Source organism: Macrobrachium nipponense, chromosome 1 (assembly GCF_015104395.2).
Source record: "Macrobrachium nipponense isolate FS-2020 chromosome 1, ASM1510439v2, whole genome shotgun sequence".
NCBI classification, from domain to species: domain Eukaryota; kingdom Metazoa; phylum Arthropoda; class Malacostraca; order Decapoda; family Palaemonidae; genus Macrobrachium; species Macrobrachium nipponense.
In genome coordinates, this window is record NC_087200.1 from 81,783,809 (window position 1) to 81,811,677 (window position 27,869).

At 36.9% G+C, this 27,869-nt stretch overlaps 1 protein-coding gene across 5 annotated transcripts in view; it reads left to right on the top strand.

Moving 5' to 3' along the window:
* LOC135219410 (endoplasmic reticulum membrane sensor NFE2L1-like) overlaps window positions 1–27,869 on the top strand; it is a 565,440-nt gene that overhangs the window by 343,547 nt on the left and 194,024 nt on the right. Inside the window, exon 1 of one of the 5 annotated variants that reach the window (XM_064256166.1) lies at window positions 9,742–10,532. The exons of the other annotated variants lie outside the window; for them this stretch is intronic. Coding sequence (XP_064112236.1) covers window positions 9,816–10,532 — 717 coding nt within the window. The 5' untranslated portion in view covers window positions 9,742–9,815. Of the gene's footprint in view, window positions 1–9,741; window positions 10,533–27,869 lie in introns of those variants that run through there. 5 annotated transcript variants of the gene reach the window in all.

Below are 27,869 nucleotides of genomic sequence, written 5' to 3' on the forward strand. Positions count from 1 at the left end.
GGCTTTTCATGAATAAAACTTTTAACGCGGGCTACGATGCCCATGCTCTCATCCGCAGAGGAAGCGTCAAGCCTTTTGTTTTATCTTCAGCTAATCTTTTTTATTCCTTTTACTGTACCTCCGTTTATATTCTTTCTTCCGTGTTACTTTCCACGCTCACCTAACAATCATAGTGCAACTGCGAGGTTTTCCTCCTGTAACACCCTTCAACCCTATTTATTATAAATTTCGGTTTCAGTGCTGAATGGCCTGATAGGTCCCAGCTGTAGGCCTTTGGCCTAAATTCTATACTCTATTCTATTTTATTCTCTGCATCTTTTCATGCAAAGGCTCAAATGATATAAATTTTTCGTTCAGAAACGGATAATAGTGTAGTTTTCCAGAGGAGAAATGGAAGCAAAGTAGAGGTGCATTTCTTACCTTGAATCGCTGAAAAATGAAGATTTGCCTGTGCGTTAGAGGGAGGTTGGAGAAATGCAGAAGTGCCCTAGACTAATTAGATGTCCCAGAACAATATGTATTAGTAAACATGCCAGTCACTGCATCCTTCTTCTTGGTATGGCAGACAGTGAATGAATAGTGTGAGACAGCATGAAAACTTCGATCATGTGGCAGAGACGTTCATGTTCCACAAAATTAAGAAAGCGTACTAAGTACAAATCACAATTAACAGTCAGGCAGTGGACCTTTTTCCGAAAGGTATAACACTATAAAAGGATATTGTGTTAGTGCATATGTTGAAGATCAGCGCCTATGGTTTCTTTAATATATTGTGTCATTTCGGCGTCTGCTGACGTTTGGATCGTTCTCATAAAAAAAGCTGCAGAAAAGGGAATGAGTAGAGAAAAAAAAAAAGTTTCATGGGCTGTGGAATTTTTCGCGCTAAGGGGCCAAAGAACTCCCAAATTGGCAAAACCATTGTTGTTGTACATTTTATATAGCAGGTTTAGTTCTTCAGACATATACGTAATTGAGCAAACCCTTCTATATACTTAAATATATTACAGATCAGTTTCAATACTATAATTATCTACAGTGCTGAAATATATTCATTGCGAAAATAAGTATAGTAGTACTTGATACTTGATACCAATTTGGGTATTATAGTACCATGTTTTCACGGAGACAGTTGCATGAAACTAAAGTGAAATGGCGAACACTTATATTGATGAGTTTGTACAAATATGGTGAACCCGACTGTAATCACCGTCTGTTCCATTTTCTGTCTATGACATGTGACGCAACAGATGGAAGATTCTCAAGAAGCAATTATATTTCCAGTAGCCTGGCCAGTACCCGGTACTTATGCCGTCGTAAAGCTCATACACAAGCAATGTGAAAAGGGGAGGAAGAGAAAAATCTTGAATCTTGTCATTCTCGCTGTTAGATGAGTGTTCGACAGTGTTTGTTTCTTCTTTCAAAAGTTATGAATCGTAATGCGGAATGTTTTCAGAGGGGACTTTTGCCTGCTGGGAATAGTGTTCTTACTGGTTTGCACTTACGCTTATTGCAGTATTGACGCATAGTATAATACTGCATAAATGTACGAATATGAAGCTAATGTTGCAACTTAGCTTTCTCCGTCATTAAAAGGAATCTTGTAGACTTGAATGCATTGGAAAGTCCTGAAACTCGATCAAGAAATTTAGGTTTTGGGTAGCAAAGTGGATTCGTAAGGACTTTCTTTAGCGTACTTGGTTTGTAGGGAAGTTTTCAGTCAAAGTGGACTGCATTGAGAGGAAGGAAAAGGAAAACGATACTATGTTAGCATTTACAAGAAGTATGTAATATAATACTGCGTTTAAGCTGCCCAATAGCAATAGTCGAATAGCCTTCGTTTGTAGGATACTGGTACTTTTGCTTAATAAAGGCCGAAGAAGTTCCACGTAGAATTAGGAATACTGTTCAGGAGAAAACACGGGGTGCCTAGTTAATAACACAACGTTACATTAGTCAGAGGCGCCGAAAATTTTGAATTTTGGCCGAAGTTATGAAGGAAGCCACGTTCGATTTAAGCGAAGGATGGTTGTTTCGGTAAGTTTTCTAGCCGAGTTGGACATTCTGTGATAACCGTTGCAGAAGTTTGATATAAAATTAAGTGAAGTGAAATGGAAGCTTCAGAAAGGGGTTTGATAAAAAAAAAAAAAAAAGGGGTGGGGGTTAGAAACGGAACAATTAGAATAAGGATACAGACTGAAGATGAGATTCAAGGTAGGAAAATCAGTAACAGCAAAAAGAGGTACGATAAAGTCTTGTGGGATTCCATCAGCATTAGGAGCCGAAGTCCGTGAAGATGAGAGAGAGAGAGAGAGAGAGAGAGAGAGAGAGAGAGAGAGAGAGAGAGAGAGAGAGACTACATAATATATTGCTAGGAAATAATTTATGGCAAGGCTTGCTCGTTGCTTGGCCAATTGCCGTAGGAAGTTCAAAGAATATGGTATTAGATTTCCCTAGGCTCCAGACTTTAACCCGAGGAGGGTGGATAATAGTATATGGGACAGACAGGTTTCTTTTGCGAAATATTTCTTATTATTCGCATAGAATATTCAGAAACTTGAACATGTAAGACAAACTGCATTGCCTCCTTGGATGCCAATTGGGTGTGTGGTATTCTCTCTCTCTCTCTCTCTCTCTCTCTCTCTCTCTCTCTCTCTGCTTCGTTCCAGTCTATTATCAGTCGATATTCATACCTAATTATCTTGCACATACAAGTGATGTTGCTTAGTATCGTACACGAGCATATGACAAACTTAAAGAAGGTTTATGTGTTTGCATAGTGTCTCTATAAGTTAATCGAAAGAAGTACCCTCCCATTTTGCGTCGTTCCATCATCCATAGAAGGTGTTCTGGCTTTTTGTTTTCTTTTGTGGTATCCTTTGGATTTTCCAGTAGTTTTTCTCGCTGCCATTCGCAGCAACTTCGAGTGATAGGGTTTGGTAATTTGAAGGTTATGCCTTGAAGGTATTCTACCAACCTCTCATCTGGAGAGAGAGAGAGAGAGAGAGAGAGAGAGAGAGAGAGAGAGAGAGAGAGACACTATTATCAGCCTCGGCACCACAATCTTGGGTAACCTCGACTTATTGTCGTAGGAAACCTCGTTAAGATGCGCATGAAATTAAAGGCTTTGGAAGAGACTTAAAGAACGCGAATCTCTTGACTAATTAACTTTTTCCCCCTTTTTTTTTGTCTGGGAATCTTAGCGTGTTCCACATTCCAGTCTTTCGATCTCAAGAAAAAAAGGCATATTTTTTTCTTCTTTTGCGAGATTATAACGCACTGCATCAAGGATGTGATGCATTTCTACTCACGCAATTTACATGCGCGCTCGCACGCGCGTCTACGTCTTTGCTTTCCAGATGAAACCACGTATTAAGATTTACATAATTGTTGCTGTTTTCGATAAGTGCTCAGAGATTATTCAGAGGCCTCTCTTTTCATAAGAGTTTTCGATTAACCTTAAGAAAAGTATCAAGGTGTTGTGTAATTTCCCATTGTTAATCACTTTGGCAGAAGTCAGCTTTTAACTTCTTAGTGAAAATATTTTCCAAGTAAGTCACCTGCTTTCACGAATCGGGATTTCCCTTTGCAATCACGTTTTATTATAAAATCGATTTTTTTCTCTACTCAAGTTATGAAGTTTTTTTTTCAGCGCAAATCTAGTCATTTGCTAAGTAAGACGAGTTTGTTTCTTATAAATCACACATTTTTTGGCAATAGAATCACAATGTTATTTTATACAAGTCCGTAAGTAACGTTTTTCTCTGACAAATTGTATATTATTTTTATATACAGATCTGGTCTTTATTTATGTACTAATTGCAAGCTTTTCCTGTCCGCCATGCGTATTTTTCTTTTTTTACACAAAGCATTTATCGAGAAAAATCAGCTTATGGACTTATCATAAACCAGAGATTAAAACAGTACGTTGCAATAAGCGTTTTCATGAGAAAGGAAATATATTTTCAGTTGAAAATGAAATGAATACAGAATCAGGGAATCTAGTTTCGGTTGATTATGAAATCGAAATAGATTATGCAATAAATTATTAGTTGAGGTGAAATTAATACAGGTTCAGTAAGTAAACGTATTTTCATTTGAATATGAAATGGATACAGACTGGATTGGATTTCCAGCTAACTGGAGTGAATAAACATTCAGGAAATGTATTTTATGTTTATACAGAACGAATACTAATTCAGAAGTATTCTCAGGTGATGTTGAATTGAGTACAGGCTCGTGAAATGTTTTTCAGTTAATTTGAATTAAATACAGGTTTCGTTGGTTCTTTTGGCAATATAAGCCAGCGGGCTCTTTCCTAGATATACGGAAATAATAACAACTTGAAATGACTCAAGATCTAATTTATTGCAGGTAATGATGACTTTCAAAATTCCATTAGGTGACCTTTTTCAAACTAGCTGAATTTTTGGCTTTTTGTTTTAGAATGAAATATGGCCCAGTCGTTTAGTTAATAATAATAATAATAATAATAATAATAATAATAATAATAATAATATAATAATAATAATAATAATAATAATAATAATTTTTCGTAATGCTTTATGCAAATACCTTATAGAATATACAATGATCTCTGGAACAGGGAAAAGAGAGAAAGATATATAGAATTAAATTCACTTAGAAAATGTTAAGCATCCTTCTAAATTCGTTCAGTATGAAGGTTTGGTCTGTATAATATGCTTTAATTTGCATATATGAAATGCAGAGAATGTCAGAGTTGCACAGATCCAAGATTGTTCAGTGGTATTATTACGGCAACGGATAATTGCGTCATATTTGATTTCTGACTCTGATTTCATGGTTAAATGGCTCTCAGAATTAGCAATCATTGAATATACATTACTGGATGCAAATATCTGGTTTTGCATTCATTGATTATTCTCTCACCCGTTTATTTATGTATTTATTTTTTTGCAATTAAAAATGGCCTAATTTTAAACGTGACTGGGGTTTCGTGTTCTTTTTGTTTAATTTAAAATTTTTTCATTAATTGGTATGACTTGTTATTAAACCTCATTGTTGAGTTTCTTAATTAAGGTTACATAATTGTAATTACTAGAATTTAATAATATCCGTAAAGTGGCCACGTTTGATAGGCAACTCATAGACGAGGGAGGAAAAGTATCGAACTATTTTTTTTTCTCTACGTAACAACGATAGACATTCCATCCTCCAGCCAGTGTCCTCCACCATTCACCTCCGATTCGTATTATTGAAGATGAGAGTACCTACATTCGTAGAATCACAAGGGTCGGGACTTGCAGTCTCAACCCTCTCGTATATTACCATCATTTGTCCCGGATCGGATACGCAGTTAGGGAGAATGTATAGTTGAAAATCAATGTGGCAAGGCATCAGGGATGATGTTTATCCGCTCTTAAACTCACAAACCTCAGCATCCATAACATTGGCCCTGTTTCAGTCGAAGAAAATGGTATGACCGACATGTGGCGTTGGGCAATGAGAACGTTGTGGGTGCTGACTTGCAAGCACTAAGTTTAGCTTTACAGGCACTGAAGGTGGATAGACAACATTCCCAGTTTAAAATTAAGCTTACGGGAGATGGCCAAGCAGGATATCCTTACACGGTGGTCTCAGTGGCCTAAATGTTGGGAAAAAGGAAACCGTCACTTAAAGTAATTTAGTCTTAAAAAAAAAAAATCAACTTCGATGCTGTTAATGTATAGGCAGAAAACACCATTCCCAGCGATAGCAAACCTAAAGATATATAGCTCGTGATATCAATTCCATTATTATTTATATGGGAAACGTTGTAAACACTGGCCATATGTTTATTAAATATTATGATATTATTACACGGCGAAAAAGATTACACGGCGAAAAAGAATGTGTGAAATTGAATGTATTGATATACCGTCAAATATTAAAAGTCATTGACTTAGTGATGTTTATCATTCTTTGCAGATATATGTTTTTATTATTATTAATAATACTGATTATATTTTCTTTAGATTGCAGGGAGAGCAAGATAGATACAAGGATAGACGAACGATGAAATAAGTTGCTCGATTTGCACAAAAGATTTATTATAGTTATTGAGCAGTGGTCTCTCTCTCTCTCTCTCTCTCTCTCTCTCTCTCTTCTCTCTCTCTCTCTCTCTCTCTTAACAGCAGTGTGTTGTATACGCAAAGTGAATTTTAGGAACTAAACTAAATAAGGGTATGTAGTGGTGAATTCACGTACTTTTACTTTTGTAGTAACAGCATCGCGGATGCATTAATATCTTTCCTTAGAAAAATATATAATTTTCCCCAAGCATGAAAAATCACTCAAATGAGAATTTACTAAATCCCTAAATCAAGAAATGCGTTTAAAACCCGGACAGTGAACTTATTATTATTATTATTATTATTATTATTATTATTATTATTATTATTATTATTATTATTATTATTATTATTATTATTATTATTATTATTATTATTATTATTATTATTATTAGATTAATGTAAAGTTGGCGTTGGACAGATAAATAAGAGACCGAAGTGAAGGGATATTGAGTAAAAGGCCTAAAGTGATGCTGTTGGCGCCGATTATACGCTGCAGAGAACAAAAGTACAATATTCAGCCTGATAAGCGAGGCTTGAATTTTGAGTCATGCGTGTTCCGTCGTTTCCTTGGGGAGTAGGGCTAGCAGGGAGCGCGTGTTGTCGAAAAAATATTTGATGTAAATATTCAGTAAGATTTTACTTCATTTATAGTATCATTTCCAATTTTACTTTGGCAGGATAGATAACAACTGCTTATATACTTTGCGTCATTTTTTGATAGAAACAAGGTGCGTCTACCATGTTGATGGTATGGCGATGGTCGCTTTCTTTACTTCTCACTCTCACTCATTCTCTCTTTTCAGATAAAGACTAATGATAAAGCTGATAAAGATTGGGAGTTGTTGGTTTTATCTTGAGCGTCATTCAGGTTACTATCGGCCAGAGTCCAGTTTCAAAATAGTGTTGTTATGAGAGGGGCGTTCTATCCGTCAGCTTCTTCGTGCGAATCTTGCAATAGTTTCTGTTTTCACGGAGTTGCCATTGAAAATGCCTCGCAGCATGAAGGCCTTATTCGTTGCTACGTATTTGTGTCTGACCGTAACTAAGCGAGCAAGTTCCTTGGCGGGATTTCTTAGAGCACGGCGTGTTTCATATGACCATTATCGCCGCGATGCCATTTGACGTACGAGCATCATCAACAGTCGTAAGTGTGAGAAATGCCTGGCACTTCCTAGTGCTTTATTAACTTCATCAAGTATTAAGATGTTCAGTCACTGTGTTTTATTTCGCCTTCTTTACCAGTCTTTGTATTGTTTTCTTATTGAAGTTGAACTGGCTTTTCAATCGGCAGTTTTATTTTGCATTTTCACAGCAAGCATGTTGTCAACTGTAGCAACTGATTGCAGACAAAGATTAGTAGCGTTGTTCATTGCTATCACGAAATACTTTTGGAAATACTGTAGACAAGCATCTTTGTGCGTATGTTAATGTGTTTGAAGATGGATGAGTGAAGTTAATTACAGTATCGTTATTAATTACACATTACAGTGACACTGACATAGTGTTATGCGCATTTAGTCACGGCTATAGTAATGATAATGTTTAAACAGAAAGCCTTTAATGAATAGATGTCATGTTCTTTACCGATGATAGGGAATGATTATATCATATTGAGTGTTTTTTTTCCTTTTTTTTCTTTTTTTCACAAAATATTCTTCATGAGACATTTTATGGCAGTTTTAAGCAGTGATGTTTAAGATTTTCTTGCTTGTACAATTACAGCATTTGAACATGTGAACATATTTGACTCTTCGGGAAGTTTCTTGGGAAACCAGTATGGTTGTTATGAGGTAAATTATAGTAGTAGCGTGATTACCTTTCCATAGCAGAAAACTATCAGATAGACCTTCCAGTATCAACATTAATTGACTGTTAATTGCCCACAAACAACCGGGAAAAGTGGTTTTAATCGCTGAACCATATTTCCTCGTCATGAAACATCTGGGGAAAGTCACTTTTCAGTCATTTTCCAACAGTTTGGTTGTTTTCCTAAATTCCCTGTATGTAGTAAGGATAATAGAATTAATTTTAATAACCGTTGGGCTTTATTTTTGACTGTGCTACGTAATTCCAACGGGAACTCTTATCAAATCTACATACTTGAAACGAAAAACAACTTGAAATAATTCAAGTAATGTAGGTTAGCTTGTGCAATCGTAGTTTTCAATGATCTGGAAAACTGCGTCTTTCTGTAACTATATATTTGTCTGTGATAACTTTTGGGCCCTAATTGTTTACTTGATGGTTATTTAATACATGTGCGTCCATACTGCAGTAAAGCATGTCATAAACACACGTCATTAACTTATTGCAGACAAATCACAAACAAGCTGAATACAAGGAACCAAGCTACTGTAATTAGATTAAATGTAAAGATCCTTTTAAAGATGCGACTTCTTTACACATCAATACGCTGTGCCATTTTTTTTTATCCGTAACCTACACATAATCCATTGAGCTTTAATGTTCATCGTGTGAGCGCAATCAATCTTATTCAACATGCATCTCATGCTTGCACATTCTTCACTTCTCTTCATCAGCGGCACAGCCCTTCCTGACCCCCGCGTCTCCGTAGATTTGCCTCTTGGCCACTTTCTCCCCAGTTTCTCTCTCTCTCTCTCTCTCTCTCTCTCTCTCTCTCTCTCTCTCTCTCTCTCTCTCCATAGTCCTCACTTCTAAGGAACAGCGGTGAAGAGTTCTTACGCGCTGTTTCTTCTCTTATGACATTAATCTCTTTTGATGTTTTCTCCGTAACTGACTGAACTTTCTCGTTTGATGAGAAAAGTGTCGCCAGCAAAGTGACACATTTAACTGTGTATGTGGTAGTGATTCAGCATGAGTGAACTGCAGTGTGATCTGTCTCTACACGCGCTGTCCGAATCATATACGAAAGCGAATAATTTGCTAGAACAAACGTGGAGGCCATTTACAATTACAATTACACTTTCCTAAAATATGTATCGTGAAGTTCTTCCGAAATTTCGTATTTTAATGTTTGTGTACAAGTATCAAGTGTAATGGCAATGTTTTATTTATTAAAGTTTTATGTGTTCATACATGTTTTAAGATCATGGCGCCATGGAGGGAAGCAATGAGTATCCGAGTTAGTTATTATGCAGGCATTGTGATTTGTTTTGCATCAAGTTTCAGGTGTGCATCATTCGTTTTATCTTATTTCTTGTGTTTTTTTGTTGTTACAGAAATTTGCTTATGACTGATCATTTATCTTCTGGTGCCGTTTAAACTATTTCGCATAAATTATGGTGATATATTCTTAAGTAGCCCTTAGTTAATGACCGGAAAAGCGTCTTACTCGTTTCAGTTAAGAATAGGTACTACGGCTGAAAGACTGTGAGAGATCTCATGAGCTGCTGAGCCCCAAAAGTGGCATTGCAGGGCAAACGGCCGCATCATCATTAATGCCTAGAATCATTTGAGTGGGGGCCGGGCCAGCGGGTAGCGCCAGGGCGAGGAGGAAGCTTTGGAACCGTGGAGCGCAGTGTGGAGAGAATACATGAGGCTCTGGGTGCCACCACCCAGATCGCCACCACTAACGTTCCTGCTGGAGGGGAGAAGGAAATTGACGGGGCTGTTGGCGGAGGGGGAGGAGGAGGAGGTGGAGGGGGAGGCGAGGGTTTGGGTGGTGTGGTCGGCCTCGGACCGCCCACCTACACTGCAAAAGAGGGCAGCGAGTTGGATGTGGTGGCAGCCCATTTCAGAGGAATGCTCAGTCTCACTGACGATGTGACCGACGATTGGGGATTTCTCAAAGATTTTCTAAGTCCTAAATCTCAAGCACAAGCAGTGACAGCCGTCCCGCACTATAGAGACTCCGAAACTGGGGAACTCACGTATCCACAAACTGCCCAGGTTGCTCGATTTCCTGCTGCTGGTGCCCCGCACCCGTTGAGCCCTAGTGACTCTGCCTTATCCGAACACGTGACATGTCCCTCTCCTAGTGTAGCCGTCAGTCCTCCACAGGGACTGCTCAGTTCCCCTCCTCCCCCTCCTCCGGCAGAAGCGTTTTCCCCACTGCCTCAACCGGGCACACCGTTGCCCTCCATCTCGACATTAGTGAGATATCCCGTGGGCACGACATCCCCTTGTAGCACGGACGCTTCCTCCCTCACCCCGAGACACGAGGCTTCCCCGCGCCGTCTCCTCCATGAGGAGAGGTGTCAGAGCCTTGAAGGCCTCCCCGAAGACCAGCGTCACCTTACAGAAATAGATGAGAGGTGCGTAGTACCCTCCGAGGGGAGTGCCTTTCGCTCTGTCACTCCCTCTTGTATTGAAGGTTGCGGAGCCGCCGGTGTCACCTTGCCTGCAGGTTCTGGCACGAGCAGTAGCAGCAGCGGCAGCGGCCTTCCTACTAAACCCTCGCCTTCCCTCCTCCGAGACCTCCTGGTGCTGGGGAAGTCGCCCAGGTCACAACATGACCAGGTAAATTCCTTTTTTGTCTCTCCATGTCTTTTTCTTCAAAACGGCATTTACTACACACTGAATTGGTATGGGTACTGGCCTCTTATAATTTCTTCACTATCCAGAAATATCTTTTTTAAATGAACGTCCATAGAGAGAGAGAGAGTGAGAGACAGATAGAAAATTGTACTTGAAAGTATAGAGATTAACTTTTTATGGGATTATTGGTAAAGTCTGATTTTAAATGTTGAGAGGGGTATGTTTTTAGAGTTGACTTTCATACCTTCCAGTTGTTGCAAGAGAAATTGGTTTAGATAATTCACCATTATCAAGGGATATGCAACTAAATTAGTTAGTGGCAAGGGAATTGAAGGCTCAGGATCACTGTATTCCCTGGATGTTTTGGATTCTTTGCACTCTGTTATTTGCACCATTTCTGTGTCGTATATCTTATAACAGTTTAATGATTTTTCTTGTTTACTTTCAATTTCTTTCATAATCCTTTCAAAGTAATTGTATATTAAACTTCATGTGAGACTATTATTTCAATAATATGCCCATTACATATGTATATATCTTGGAAGTGTTGATTGACAAGTAGACTAAATTCTGAAATAATTCATCTTCAGGTGCAATGGGCTTCTGTGAAATTCCACCACGCATGTGTGTGTGTGTGTGTGTTTTTTTTTTTTTTCCTTAGATCTCCACTCATGTCCAAGCGTGTTCTGACTTATAGTTATCATTCAAGTGCAATAGGGTCTTTCAACCTTCCTCCCCGGGTGGTGAAGGACATGTCCAAGCCATCTCCATCTCATATTACCTCATCAACTGGACATAAAGCTTTTCTGTAGTTTCCCTTAAGGGTTTTATTTATTAACTTGATATATATAATTTCTTAACGTGATGAGATGTTTTGCAAACATTTGAGAACGTTTACTCTACTTCAGAAACTTCTTAAAGATTTATTCGTTCTTTTTTTTCTTTGTGTATGCAGTCTATAACATTGTTTTAGATTTGGTTTGTTCCATTGTATCGGGACTTTTCACGTTCTACACTTCATAGAAAAAAATAATACTGATTTTCTCTCTCTCTCTCTGAGCGCCTCAGTGGCGTGATTGGTTTGGTTTTTGCTTCCCACCTCGGTGGTCGCGGGTTCGATTCTCGGCCATTCCATTGAGGAGTGAGAGATGTGTATTTCTGGTGATAGTTCACTCTCGACGTGGTTCGGAAGTCACGTAAAGCCGTTGGTCCCGTTGCTGAATAACCACTGGTTCCATGTAACGTAAAAACACCATACAAACAAACAAAACAAAAATTCTCTCTCTCTCTCTCTCTCTCTCTCTCTCTCTCTCTCTCTCTCATATGTTCATTTTGTGACGAGAGAAAAAGGTGATTTTGAAATTGGTCATGGAACCAAATAGTATTTCGTCCTCTGTCGTGGGTTGGTGAAACAATTCTGTAAGGATATGACGTAATGCACCAGGCATTCGTTTATTGTCTTAAAATTAACAGTTAGAGGTTTTCATATCCTCGTAGTCTTGATTGTTAAGCAATACCACTAACGTATACATGAAAATTTTATTTGTTAGTCAGTGGATATTCTTTCCATAACACGTTATGAAGAAGAGCTTTGCCATTTACTGTAATTGATAGCATTTATAATGAATAATTATCCCATTTTATTTGAGTGGATGTACTAGTTATATTCGAGTAGTTATTTGTAGTTAGCATTCAGTGTATGTAATTAATTCATCAAGATAAGATGCCTACATGTTGAGTGTTGTTACAGGGTCTTTGCATCTAAATAATGATGTTGAAGTCATCAAGATGTCATCAATATTTGTCGCACTGGCGATACTGGGACTTCCTATGTAAATTAGAGTTTTTAATCTTGTTGCGGATAAGTAGGATGCATGAGCGCGTCATGCAGTCACTGCCCCTTCCATTCCGGAATGACTGGGTATCGGTTGAGATCATCTCTGAAGTTTACACGACTTCAAGGTCGCTCTGGACATTAACGTATGGTACATTGGCAACTCTTCGCCATACCCCCATCTTTGTACTTGCATAAATACATACGTACACGCATACATACACACAGACATATATATATATATATATATATATATATATATATATATTATAATATATATATATATATTATAGTGTGTGTGTGTGTGTGTGTGTGTGTGTGTGTGTGTTTTTTGTATATATATATATATATATATATAATTATATATATATATATATATATATATAGATATAATATATATATATATATATGTGTGTGTGTGTGTGTGTGTGTATATATATATATATATATATATATATATATATATATATATAAAACGCATGTTTAAATGAATTTAAAAAAAAGTACTCTCGAAGGAGCACATTGCTATTTGCAACAACCTTTTAATCTCGATTAGTGTTACCAGTGTCACGATTTGTAAATTATTATTATTATTAATCCCAGTTTATCTGATTTACTCTCTTATTTTCCCTTCCCAGTTCCTCTTCGTGTTTTCGTTTGCTGATTCTTGCATGGTTTGTGTAATCTAATCCGCAATCTCATCTTGAATCACACACTGCTGCCGTCCTCACTTTCAGTTTTACTTCTTATTCTCGTACACTAGTTTGTCATCTCAACTACTTCATCCTCTATTTCTTGAAAAGAATGCATTTGTACTTAGCTGTCTGGAAGGAGTTTGCATGTATCGAGAATATTGGAGTCTACAGTTTTTTTTCTTCTTCTTCTTCAAAGGAGCAAATGCATCATATCTTTCTACGGTAAATGTTATACATTCTCTCATTCTGCCATTTCATTTGACAGTCTTGGCACTCTGATTAGCAGAGTTCATAGCTTTTATTCTTATGTCCTTCACCTCATTATCTTCGTTTGTTCATTTACTGCTGAGTTTTCTTTTCATTTTTTACCCAGACGTGTATTGTTCCCATTCAGATATTAATCAGTTTTATCATCTTGATTACTTTCCATTCCCAGTAAATTTCGTTTAACAAAGACATGTTCCAAAGTCTTTAGCATCTCTCTTTTTTTCATATCTGTGAATTATACATTAAATTTATATATATATATATATCTATATATATATATATATATATAATATATGCATACACACACACACACACACACACATATATATATATATATATATATATATATATATATATATATATATATATATATTATATATATATACTTATATGGTTGTGTAATGTGTGAAAAGGCATATCTTGTCAAAGTACCCAGTTACCCATTTTCAACCCTTGCAAGATGTTCATTAAGAATACAGCAAATGACGCCACCAAGAATGAAGTTCACTAATTTGAAATCGCCCCTGGCACGCTCATCCAATCCCTTTTCAGTTTAAATTTGGCTACTCAAGCGCTTAGAAATTACAAATCACATACGGCTTAATTGGAAATGTATGAATTATCTTTCAAAGGAAAACTTTATAACCTTTTATATATCTCTCCGAAGACCGCTTTGATTTGTGGTGCCCCCCCAAAAAAAGAAAAAAAAAACTTTAATAACTTAATTTGTGTCACTGATAGACAGTCTCGCTGATTATTTAATGCTCAATAACAGCCAAACCGTAACCTTGAGCTATGTATTTAGATATGAAGTTTGCCAGATGAACAACGAAAGATGCGGACTCAGGTGATTGTTTTGTGAGTAGCTATCTCCTACACGGACTTGGCATCCTGAATGCGGAGTACAATTTAATCTAATGAACCGATTGACCATTCTATTCGGTATATAACATTTTGGGACAGTGGCATGAAAACAGAAAAATATAACCACATAAGGCGCGTTGATTTTAGTTTAACTTCTCCCCAACTCAGGAAGATAAGCAAAGTTCATACAAGTTTAGTTAATATACTTATATATTGGGCTGAACAACTGTCTCTGATAAATAATGAAGGGGTTGTTCCTGTTTGGTAATATTCAGGGTTGAGATCAGTCGGAACCTGTCAAAAAGCGTTCGCTACCTAAGTTACCTTCTTTTATGTGAACAAAATTAACATAAATTGGGTATATGTATTAAGATGGGATTATGAAAGTGAAATGTAATTGTTAATTGGGTTAGTGATAAAGATATTAATATGTCACGATGAAATGTAGAAATACGTCAAGGATTACAGTTGGAAACTTTGTTTAGGTGAAAAGTGTTGAGACTGGTTTAGTCACGTAGAGAAAATCGCTGCCGAATGAAAAATTTGTATAATTTGACAGAACTGGAAATGAGGAGAGAGGTGGACCTGATATTTTTGGGTTAGATGGGATGCAAGAGCTGTTGGAATTGAAGGGCCTCAATAAGCAACAAGCGCGAGAGCTCATGAAGGATAACGGAGCAACTTTGTAGTGTAGGGGTCAATGCACCGCTGATAAACAAAAAATATCCTACAAAAGTTTTATCCTTGATTCAGCGGTTAAAGGAGGTGCCACCACCTGTTAGGGGAACGGTGTATTGCTGAGCTAGTCCCCATGTTTGGGTCATTAGTCTCTCCAACAAGAGGGGCTGTGATTCCTGTTTAAAACGGATTATTTGGAATTATGCCGCTATAGATGTGAGTAGAAAAGCATTCATCTTGTAGTTTCGATTGCTGTAGGTTGCAACCTGATTGGATAACATTATATATATATATATATATATATATATATATATATATATATATATATAGTATATATTATCTATATATATTATATATATATATATATTCTATATATAGATATATATATCAGATAATATTATATATATATATATATATATTATATATATTATATATTATATATATATATATATTTATATATATATATATATATTATATATATATATGTATATATTATATATATATATTATATATTTATTATATATTTGTATGCATATTTTATGATACGGTATATAAACGTTGTATGAAGTGAGTTCATCGCCCTTATCTCGATCCACAGTTGGATTCAACCACTCGATTTTTTGCTGCCAGTTTTTTTTTAATTTTTATTTTAGATAACCTTGAATATTCGTCGACGAGAATGACGATAACTATCATCTGAGGTAATGTAGTGGTAGGTAGACTCCCGAAGTAAGTCTTATTTGCTTTTCCGTCGATCGCGTGTGGGAAAACTGGGATATACTTTGCTGATCCCTTTTTTTTTAAAGGGGTGTTTGGCATTCCAGCTGTTTTTATATAAGGAAAAACAACGTACAAGCATGTTTCAAATGCATTGATTAAATGACAAGGTATACTTTACAGTCTGTACAATGTTTTTCCTCGTTCCCATTTTCTTCTTCGTAGTTAACTTACGATTTGTACTTGATTGTCAGAGAACCGGGCACAGCAACTGTGTAGCCTGCATGGAAATAGTTGAGTTTTGCTTGTTACCTGAATGAAGGAATTCTAAGAAATCGCCAGGTGCATAATGGAGTGGAACTTCTACAGTATATTGACTTAATAAGGATTGGGTTGCGTCATTACACTATCTCGATCTAATTATTCACGCTTGAGTTACCAATCATTTTCTTGTTGATTTATTAATACTAAATAAATTTCAATAAATCAAAAGCAGAATTTCTCTCTCTCTCTCTCTCTCTCTCTCTCTCTCTCTCTCTCTCTCTCTCTCTCTCTCTCTCTCTCTCTCTCTCTGCGCATATGGAATTTTTTATGTTTCACTTTCGTCTTCGAAAGGAAAATTCTTTTATTAACGTTTCCACAAAATAAATTTTTTCATTTCCATTTCTTTGAGTTTATCCTCGTGCTATCTTCTTTTCTTAAACAGTATATTGCTAAAACAGTATCAAATAGATTCGTAAAATCCTGTAAAGCATTACGAATAAAACAACGAGTTAGCTGCGGGTTAACATCATAGTAAGATATAACTATTAGACCCAGTTCCACGAAAAGTCCCAAAGTACCACGAAAAGTAAAAACCCATATTGATTTTATACATGAAAGAAAGTGGTGTAGATTTTTTGCCTAAATTCCCGAAGGATATGTTGGCATCTTCAACCTTTTTTTAGAATTGCTACCTTGTTAGGAGATGAAATCCCCCAAAAAAATGTCATCACCGGGAAAAGAACAAAAACTCCTTGAAGCCTGTAATTGTTCTATGTGCAAACATGATGAAACTGTTAATATGGACGCAGTTGCGATCGGAATTGAGAATGGTTAAGTGATAAGTGAAATTCTTTTGTATTATGCTGTAATTTCTCTCTTGTCAGGTAGTAAAATTGCTTTAAAAATTTTGTACGTTTTTCTTATAGAAAAAATTACTGTATTAAAATACTGGAAAACTGGACTTTCCTTGTAAAAGAAAAAAAACTGTGTGAAGTTTTGATGAAATGTACAGGAAAGATCTTATACGACGTTTAATGCACCAAAAGCCACATTGCTGCCATCATGCTCGTGCTTACATAGTATACATTTTAGGATATCTTTGATCAGTTCGGTGGTAAAATAGTAAGTCTGAATCTGCTTAGCTGTAGATTTATATCGGTTTTTCTGCATCTGCAAAAAATGTCGCAGTTTCTTACACTGACTTGGCGGAGAATGAACTTCTTGTTGGGCGGGGAGGGGGTGGGGTGGCATATACCAACCCGTTTTTGTTTATGTGAGATTGTGTAACTGGTGCCAACTTTGTAGGGAAGGTCATAGTCAGTCGTAATGTATTATATCTATAAATTATATCAGATGAAAAGTAATTCTCTGAGACTATGGTGAGCCTGTAGAAAACCAAAACCGTTGACCCATTCGAGTCCACAAATAGGGTTCATTTATTCCAGAATCCGCATAGAGTCAAAGGTCATCTGGGGAATTAAACTATATGGCTTTTGTTCAGCGTCGTTACGAGACTAGATAAGGTTCTTTGAATGCTACTATAAGGTGAGCAAATTGTTCGGCCAAATTAATTCTTTGTAAAAGTAATATAACTAATAAATAGCATTGTTAGCGTGCAATGACCGATGACGTGGTTGATGCTAGAAAAAGTATTGTGAGACATACGTTGTGTAACTAGTATAACTGACGGGATTCGCCAGTTAGTGTTTTTGTTCTAAATCTTACTGGGCAACTTCCAGGATTTTTTAACTTTTATTAAGATTTCTTTCCAAGATAATGAGATAATTATTACTTGTTTATGATGATGGAGTATTTATCCCTTGGTTGCTGTTCTACTTTCAATAAGGATTCTGCTTTGTCCATTTTTTTTTCTTTTACAAATTCGTCCACTTTTTAAAGGGTGGTTTTATGTCCTCTTTGTAAATTTTATGATTACTTTTCCCAGTTGATGTGGTAAGGAAATTTCATAAAGAATATGTTCATAAAAATCTAAATACACTCAGAGCTGTAAAATGATAGATGTTAATTTCCAAGAGTTGAATTTTAAATGTCCGTGATCATTATTTTTCCATCTAAAAAAAAGAAATATAAATAATAAAAGAGGTATATATTTCTCAAGATGTATTTAGGTCCAAGAAACCCCCTGACTGGCTATTACATTTGCTTGTCTTCACCAGGGGAGAGAAACCAGGGCTCCAAATGTGGGTATCAAATCATGTTCTACATAGTGCGTGATAAAAGAAATGTAAATGAGTGCCACACCCAACCAACAATTTCATGGATGAATCTTTTTAAATCTAGGTAGCCGAAGGAGCTAGTAAAATCAGTGAAAAACGGTGCTGTACGACCCGTGGAGAATGTATCGGTTCACCAGTCGGCTCAGAATTTTAACACCTCTATGTCAGTCTACTACTTAGCATTTACTGGGACACCCGGACCAAATACAACTTCGACGCATTTGACCTCTCGTATCAGAAATGATTCTGATTATGAAATCATTTGTTAACGTTTTAAAGATGACAGTGATTTAGTCTTGCACTTTTTATTTCTATTTTTTTTTTTTAAAGATTAATCCTAGAAAAATGATATATGCCTATTGAGTATGACTGTAGTTCATATGCTAGAGGACCAACATTAAGATTGTTTTAAATGTTTTTCACATAAAAATGACTTAGTACCTTCACCGTGGCATTTTTTTATGCAGATGAATTGAATATATTATTTCTAATTGTAAGGACAAAAGGTTGGTGACAAGAATATCTACCTATTACAGCAGTGAATTTTTATAGTCTGTTTAAAAATCCTTTAAACCTTTGATAAAACTATAACTCGTGTACACCCTTCCCTTCCTGCATGTGTTATAACTGATTCTTACGGTCGACCAAAGACGAATTACGTAGCATTAAAAAGGCCTGCATTTTACAAATTCAACTACAACGGGATAAAATTAAAACAATAAAATCCCAAGTTTACCAACATACGAAACGCTATTAATAAAACCCCAAGTTTACCAATATAAGAAACGCTATTAATTGACGTAAAGTTATTGAGAGTCGTTTAGTGGATCCGTGTTTTAACTAGCCATAATTGAACAGTTCGTACGAAGATTAGAATCAGAACATCATATAGGGGAATTACTCAGAACTGGAACCAGTAATACTTACCATACTTTGTGTGAGTAAAATAAAATAAAATAAAAAACATTTAAAAACTCCTGAGTTGGGTGAAATTATGTTTGTAACAAATTCTGTCTGTCTCGTTTAATCCTTGGTTTAATCACACGCGCGCACGCACAAACTATAATATATACATACATACATATATATATATATATATATATATATAGATACATACTTACAGACATCATACATACTACATACATACATACATACATACATACATACATACATACATACACACACGTAAGAAGGTTTGTGTGTTAAGATTGTTGGGGAGTATAAGGGTAAATAAAGGAGGATGAGGTGGAGGACACGAAGAAGAGAGGAGGGATAGATTGGTCCCTCGTTCATGTCATTTCCACATTCAAGGTTGTCTCAAACTCTTATTGTCCCCTTCATCCATGACTTGCACATTCTGTCCCCGCCATATTAAGCTAAAGCTGAAAGGGAAAAAGAATCTAATCATGTCAAAAACATCCTTCCAGGCATTGATGATTTTAGAGATATATCTTCATCGAAGGAGACGTTTTAAGAGAGAGAGAGAGAGAGAGAGAGAGAGAGAGAGAGAGAGAGAGAGAGAGAGAGAGAGAATGGCCTTCAGCCATTACATTGAGCGTTTTTATTTGTATTTTTTTTTTTTTCAGTCTGTGCACAACAGTGTGTGAAAATTTCGTGTATCAACATTCGATTTCGAATAAGGTACGAAAGGATAAGATCCTATTATTATACGTAAGATCTGTCGTATCTCGTGTGGCTGCTTAGGAAAGATTCGGGCAGTGTTTTCGTCGACCGTATTTATTTAATGGAAAGAATGCAGCAGAGGAGTCTACCGAGACCTTGAACTTTTGTGTGCTTAAGGTATCCCACGTTAATTCTTCTGATAAATGTTGTTAGAGGTGAGTGTGCTACCATCCAAGAGGACTTCTGCGACCACGATTGGGCCAGTCTGGATTTGTGTGAGGAGGTGCTGGTGAAGAATCTATGGGTCTGATTTACTGGCTGGATGGGACCTGTAGGCAGTGATCTTGTGGAAGACTGCACTGGAACTTGGTAGTTTAAGTGATTAGGATTCTTTATGTTCGGCTGACATAGAGGCGAGCGTGCGGTGTCAACAAGAGAGAGAGAGAGAGAGAGAGAGAGAGAGAGAGCTTATCTTTGCTTATTGTGAGCCTGTGTCTGCAAATCTCTGCACATGTAAGCGTGTGTGCGTATCCATGGGTGAACAGTGGTCATTTGCCGACCATCACAGTACCATGTTACTGTAAGTGACTATGGAGTTGGAACGAAGTTATCGTACAGCTGGAAGACAAAGATGGCACTACCTAGATGGCCTCTATTGCGAGAAGTCTTCAAACCACGCCCCTCGAGTGCCAGTGTAGGAGGAGCCAAGCGTTGTGCCTTCAGGCGATAGGAGGATCGTCGGGCTCTCTAAGTCTTGCCCATTCCTCATTTGCTCTCCTGTTTTACTGCTCAGGTTTTAATATTATTTGTAGTATTTTTATTGTTATTATTATTACTATATTATTATTAAGTTGCCGTATAAGTTTTTGTTTCTCATGTATTAACTTTACAAAGTTATTGGTGGTTGGAAGTAGTGTAAATCGATGGCGTAGTGTCGAATTTACTTTTAATTGAATCGGCATTAGTTCTATTTTCATTATCTTCCTGAGCGCGTTCGTTCAATCGTCCAAAACATTCAAGAATTCCTTCCGTATAGTCGACTGACAATTCACCATGCGCTTAGTATAGAAATAGTTTTTTTATGATTATATGCCGACTATTTATGATGTTTTTCCCGGCGGCGGACGTTTAATTATCGGCTGTAAGTTTTGTTGGTGTTGACTGAGTGTAGTAGGTGATTTAGATTTCGCGATTATACATACACACACACACACACATATATATATATATACATGTGTATATGTTATGTATATATGTATATATAATATATATATATATATATATATATATATATATATATATATATATATATATGCACTGCGTGTGCATATATGTCAGACTAAATTGGCGTATATATACATAGCCATTTATACATAATGAGTTAAAAAGTATTAAACTTTTATTACAATCAATAAAGTTTACAACTTTTTTAACCGAAGGCAGTTGTTTGTGCGGATTTATTACATAATATAGGACTTACTCTAAGTATGACGATCGTCAGAATGATAACCCGAATAGATCTTGATGGTTAATATGCGTACAGTACGCTATTATGATTTTGTAGTTCCATTTTAATTTTTACCAGTTTTACCCAAGGTAGCTTTAGAAACATGATTGCCGACGTGTTCAAATCTGTTTGGGTGTTTCGTTCGTCTCCCAAATTTCATAACGTGAAAAGTGGAAATTATACAGGTTTTGCTCTTTGTACTGAATTGTGCCAAAGTAGCATCTGGTTAATCTTAAGGGATGTTACCAACTTTCCTGGATCCTCATCTTCCAGACTGTGGTGCTACAGCGACGGTTTTCCTTTCTCGTTAATGGGTCTTAGGATTCGGACCATCGTAGCTACTTGATGTATCTGGCTCCTTCGAGCATTAGTGCTCATGATGTGAACGGAAATAAATTGCCAGAGTCAGGTAGAATGGTTGTCTTTGTCCCTCTTCCAAACCAGCAGCCATCATACTGAGACTTATTAGTGCATACCAGGCCCGTACCCAGAGTTTTTTTTTTTTTTTATGGGGGGGGGGGCTCGTTTTTGTCAAAACGACTTTTTCTTCTATTAATGTCATTGCATATATAGGTTTATACAAGATGAAATATTTGAAAATTTTATTTTAGTTATATTAAGAAAAACAATTGGGAATGTGGTCTATGCCCCTCTATCCGATTAGGTGTTATTCAAAGTACTGACTTCGGTTAACAGAATTTTACTTATAATGTTGAAAGTTTGCACTGAAATTCAAGAATATTTCTTCAGTTTTATTGATTGATTCATTTATGTTAACAATATCATGCATATTACTTTATTTGTAGTTTTGATATATACTTTGACTTAACAAAAAAAAAATATTATTTATTACTTTGTTCAGTGAAAAGGAGTCAGAAAATATGAACTTCCAGCAATTTGGGGGGGAGGGGGGATGTTCGATCCCCGACCACCCCCCTCCCCCCTCGGTACAAGTCTGCATACTGAAGCAATATACGTCAGTACCATTCTCTATTTGGGTGCCTGTATACTTAGTGCTTGCTTCTTATTTTTGAGAAGTCCATAATGTTCATTCCTTCATTTACTATAAAATCGTGGAAGTCTTCCAAGCAGTATTACGTCGAGAAAGACAAGTTCTAGGTTTCGGTTCTTGAATATGGTTGTCTTGCCTCACACAGGGCTTCGTTTCTGGTTACTTTCATGAGAATATTTGATGCATGATATATCATGATCATGACCATTATAATGATTGAGTTGTTGTTCAATAAAAAGAACTTAATTTAGATCATAAGGTTGCTTTCCTTTGGAAATATTTGTGGAAATTCTTGAAAAGCCGACTTATTGATGTTGGTGGAAATTCCATGGCGGTAAAATATATGTTTGGGTAAATTTTGGTTTCTTAACTGATTTCTTGAGTAGCCGCTCAGATGACTCCCAATTGACGTCTAACGCTGTTTCGGAACAATTTTGGGTCTTTGGTTGCAGTAAGGAGTAACCAGATCATTCAAGTCCGTCCGAATTATCATTAATGATAAGGAAGCAACGTTCGGCCATTCTCTCACCCACTCGCACCCGTCCACGCACCCACTACACCCACGCCCTCTCTCTCTCTCTCTCTCTCTCTCTCTCTCTCTCTCTCTCTCTCACACACGGACCTTCTTGGATGGTCCCCAAGCTCGTTGCCTACTTCCTCCCATTACCTGCCTTCTTTCTGAAGTGGTGTCGCTGCGCCTCCTTCACCGGATATTGACCCAACATTCCCAGATCTGTGGCCATCATACTCTCATCCTGGCATCCGGTTCTTTCTCTCTCTCTCTCTCTCTATCTCATATAATATATATGTATATATATATATATATATATATATGCTATATATATATATATATATAATTATATATCTATATATATATATATATATATATAGATATATATATATATATATATAATATTATACTACTCTCCATTACCTGCCTTCAGAAAGAAGGCAGGTAATGGGAGGAAGTAGGCAACGAGCTTGGGGACCATCCAAGAAGGTCCGTGTGAGAGAGAGAGAGATAGAGAGAGAGAGAGCGAGAGAGAGAGAGAGGAGAGGGCGTAGGGTGTAGTGGGTGCGTGGACGGGTGCGAGTGGGTAGAGAGAATGGCCGAACGTTGCTTCCTATCATTAATGATAATTCGGACGGACTTGAATGATCTGGTTACTCCTTACTGCAACCAAAGACCCAAAATTGTTCCGAAACAGCGTTAGACGTCAATTGGGAGTCATCTGAGCGGCTACTCAAGAAATCAGTTAAGAAACCAAAATTTACCCAAACATATATTTTACCGCCATGGAATTTCCACCAACATCAATAAGTCGGCTTTTCAAGAATTTCCACAAATATTTCCAAAGGAAAGCAACCTTATGATCTAAATTAAGTTCTTTTTATTATATATATATATATATATAATATATATATATATATATATATATATATATATATATATATATATATATATATATATATATATATATATATATGGAACTCACAAGTTTTGTGATGGTCAAGTTAAGTATATCTTAGTTTTACCAGACCACTGAGCTGATGAACAGCTCTCCTAGGGCTTGGCCGAAGGATCAAATATTTTTACCGTGCTAGGAACCAATTGGTCACCCAGCAACGAGACCTACAGCTTATTGTGGGATCCGAACCACATTATATCGAGAAATTAATTTCTTTCACCAGAAATAAGTTCCTCTGATTCCGCGTTGGCCGAGCCGAGAATCGAACTTCGGACCACCGGATTAGTAGCCGAGCGCGAAAACCTCTCGTCCAACGAGAAACTGCGTTTTGTGATGAATTTTGTCACTTTTGTTTGCCTTGGATGCGAATACTACAGTCGACTAACAATCAGATACTTCATTCATTGCTGAGGTCAGTGGAGGGCATGGCGTTTAAAACCTGAACCACTTTTTGTACCCATCGTGCAAGCCATTGGAGGCGGAAGGATGTGATTATTAAATGTGATACCAGAGATTGCTGAGTCAGCTCATATGTCTCGTTAGCTGATGTTGACCGAAGATCCCCCAGTCAGGGTCATAAAGTAGGCCACCGTGGCCAGGCGATGATACTGTTTCTGGTAGAGTGCGCCCGGTTGGCTTGGAGCAGTTGGTCAATTGCATGGGCTTGCATCGGTCATCTGTACATGAAGTCATTTCTCATCGCAACTGAGAGCCGTAACATGACGCGTCTGACTATTGTCTATGGCATGTGAAAACACTGGTAGAAATGTGCATTATGCTCGTATAATTATTGTACTTCAGGTGGTGCGTGTCATTCATTTCAGTTTCAGCTGTTTCGTCATGAATTCTCCCGTAACAGGGTCAGTGTACTACTTTTTAAAGACCTGTATGCTTATCCTGTAAAGGACCTGTCCCTACATTACTCTGCACTTCTTATCTTCTTCTATTGCATGACGAAGCCAAATAACACCCAAGAAGATGATTTCATTGACCACTACTGCTTTATCATCATACATTCTGGTCATACCTCCGTGTGTGTGCGTCATCTTTGCCAATTAGATAACTGCATCTCTGTTAATAGTGGTTTTTAGAGATCTTCTTTGATTAAAGAGGTAAACCTATTTTTACACTACGCGGGTGAACGAGTTATTTTTACACACTGCGGGTGAAGGTGCTATTTTACACACTGCGGGTGAACGTGCTATTTTTACCCACTTGTGGATGAACTTGCTATTTTTACACACTGCGGGTGAACGTACTACGTATTTTTACACTCTTCTTGTGAACGAGCGATTACTACACAGTGCAGATGAACGAGTTATTTTTTAGATAATACAGGTAAATTTGATATTTTTACACAATATGGTGAATATGATATTTTTACACAATATGGTGAATATGATATTTTTACACAATACAGGGGAACTAGTTATTTTTAGCCATACAGGCGAACCGGCTATATTTAGGAAATGCAGGTGAATGTGTTCTTTTTACGCAATACAGATGGACCGGCTATTTTTAGGAAATACAGGTGAACGAGTTATTTTTGCACAATACAAGCTATTTTAAGGGAATACATGTGAACATGTTAATTTTATACCATAGAATTGAACGTGGGATTTTTCCTTTTTTGAAGAGCGACAAATGGATGTAATTGCAACCTTCTATTGGGGTATGAGGCCTTTTCCTTTTGATTACCTTTATTTTGAAGATCATTTGCTGATGATAGCCTTAGACACCACTGGGAGCACTCAGCAGTTCTTTAAACGTTGTAAAACCCACCATACATATTGAGACAGGTATAAGACATAAAAATAAAAAGGCGTAATAACTAGGTTGTATCTCGACTCAAGGAAAGTTTGACTTAGCATATTATGGTGTGATGTAATCATTATTACTCCCAGAATTACTGACGTGTGACGTTCAAATCGTTTTTGCATTTTTCCGAATTATAGTCTGTTCGGAAGATTTTTGTTTTGGAATGGGTTAGCGTTTTGATTACGCATGAGATACTTGCCAAGGGAATTTATTTTGCCTGTAGAGCCTTGGCACTGCTTGTTAGAATCTCTTGAAACTGTCACTTAAAGTAAATTCATTTCAGAATCAATTTTAAAGTAAAATCATTTCAGAATCAATTCCGTTCGAAATTGACATCGCCTATATAATCCTTTAGAGTAATTGTCTTTCAGTCATTAGCATTGTCTGACGAAGTCTAGATATGAGTGGCTTACTAGATATATATATTGCATGAAATTTATAAATTGGTTCTTGAAAATTGGCTTTGTCTTTAAGATTCTTACGGAGCTATTGTCTCTAGTTGTAATTACGTGTAAAGCCTTCTGTAGATAACTTGGTCAATAGGACGTTGACTTTTATCAAGTCATTCTCTAATCCCCAGTTCTAGAAGGAAGGAATCTGATGTCTCGCTTGAGTGTAGCTTTTAGGCTTTTGAATGATATTTAGTAATACACATTTCCTTAGCGGTTTTAACTTTGTTTTCACCGTCTTTATTTGTAATTTAGAAGTAATCTTACTATTTTTCATTGCTTCTTTTTGAGTTGGTATTGTTAACAGCACTATAATTCATTTTCATTTTGCATTACCAGGTAAACGTTTCTTTAAAGTTGCAGTATGATATTTTGGAATTTCTAGTCAAGAATGCAACGAAAGGAAACAGCTTCGCTACTGTATTTTACAACTGAGTTCTCGCCTGAATCGTTTTTTTTTCCCAAGTTCTAAAACTCCTATAAGCTTCCTTTTCCTTGTCATTTCATTCTTTTAGTACAAATGATAATAAGAATGTAAAGCTATAAAGTCCACTTGATGAGTGTTACTGCAAGGTTTTCTAAGAAATGGGAACCTCAACCTAAATTGTTTTATATCTAAATCAAACGCACACACGCACACACACAACACACACACACACACACACACACACAGAGAGAGAGAGAGAGAGAGAGAGAGAGAGAGAGAGAGAGACTGTGAACTTTTGGAAGCCAGCAGATGTTGGGGATGAACGGGGGTGGGGGAGTAGACGGGGAGGAGTGACGTGGGGGAGATGATGACGATGGGTCGAGGGGGATATGTCATCATGGGAGCGGTGTATAAAGGATGATGCTGCGATTTCTGCTCTTTTCTTTTGTGGGCGCTCTTGTCCTCCGCTACTTAAACCTCGTTAACGGGATTATTGTTCTCCTCACTTTTCACACCAACAAATGTTCCAAATGACCGTCAGGGACGCTTCTCCTTCCTTCACCAGACCAGCATCCTTTCAGGGTCCCATATCGAATATGATACTTAAGTAGCGTCGCTTTTGCATCGTGTGAAAGGATTTCATAAAGTCAGTCCTCTTAGAAGTTCCCTCCTAGGAAGATATTTCTGGCGGTGTTCCTGGTAGTATTTTACTCTGGGCGGTAATGGTTTTGAGGCGCTCCTGCCTCAGCGGCGCAGGTATTGACATACCACCCGTCTTCAGTAGAGTTAAAAGGGACGAAACATAGCTAGTCATTTTGACGTACTACGTTACATTATTATATTATTATTCAACATGTGTCGGGTGACTTTAGTTTTAGAATTACAAGATATTAGTGTGGAACAAAACTGCAGTTAATTTTTTAATAAAATCGACGTGGCAACATGAAAAAAGTACCTACATTTTTTAAGAATAGAAATTAACACGATTCACTTTCGGTGAATATTGAATCTTGAGTTATAGACCTATAACAGAAACTTAGAACAGCTGGATTCTTCGTTTACGATAATAATTAGTTGGACGATTGTTTACTATTTTACTTTTTTATTTCGCTTATCCAGGTTAGGATTTTTTTTCTAATTTTAGTTTCATCTTACGCTCTACCGCTCTCTATATCATTGCATACGGTATTCAAGATTTTGTGTTTATTCTGAAGTTTTACTGCCTGTTATTTTTAGGGTAAATGTTCACGGGATGCTTACTTTTCCAAATAAGTATATAAAAACAGCTAAGAGTAAATGTTAAGGTTAGATTGACTTGTACAATATTGAAAGGACTTACACTGTATTGTACAGTCGCAGTTGAACGACATTTTACAATCAGTGAAAGGTTTCTTGGTGTGTGTTGTGCAAAGAAAGCCCACCTTCGATGTTTAGTATATATTTTCTACTAATGTGACA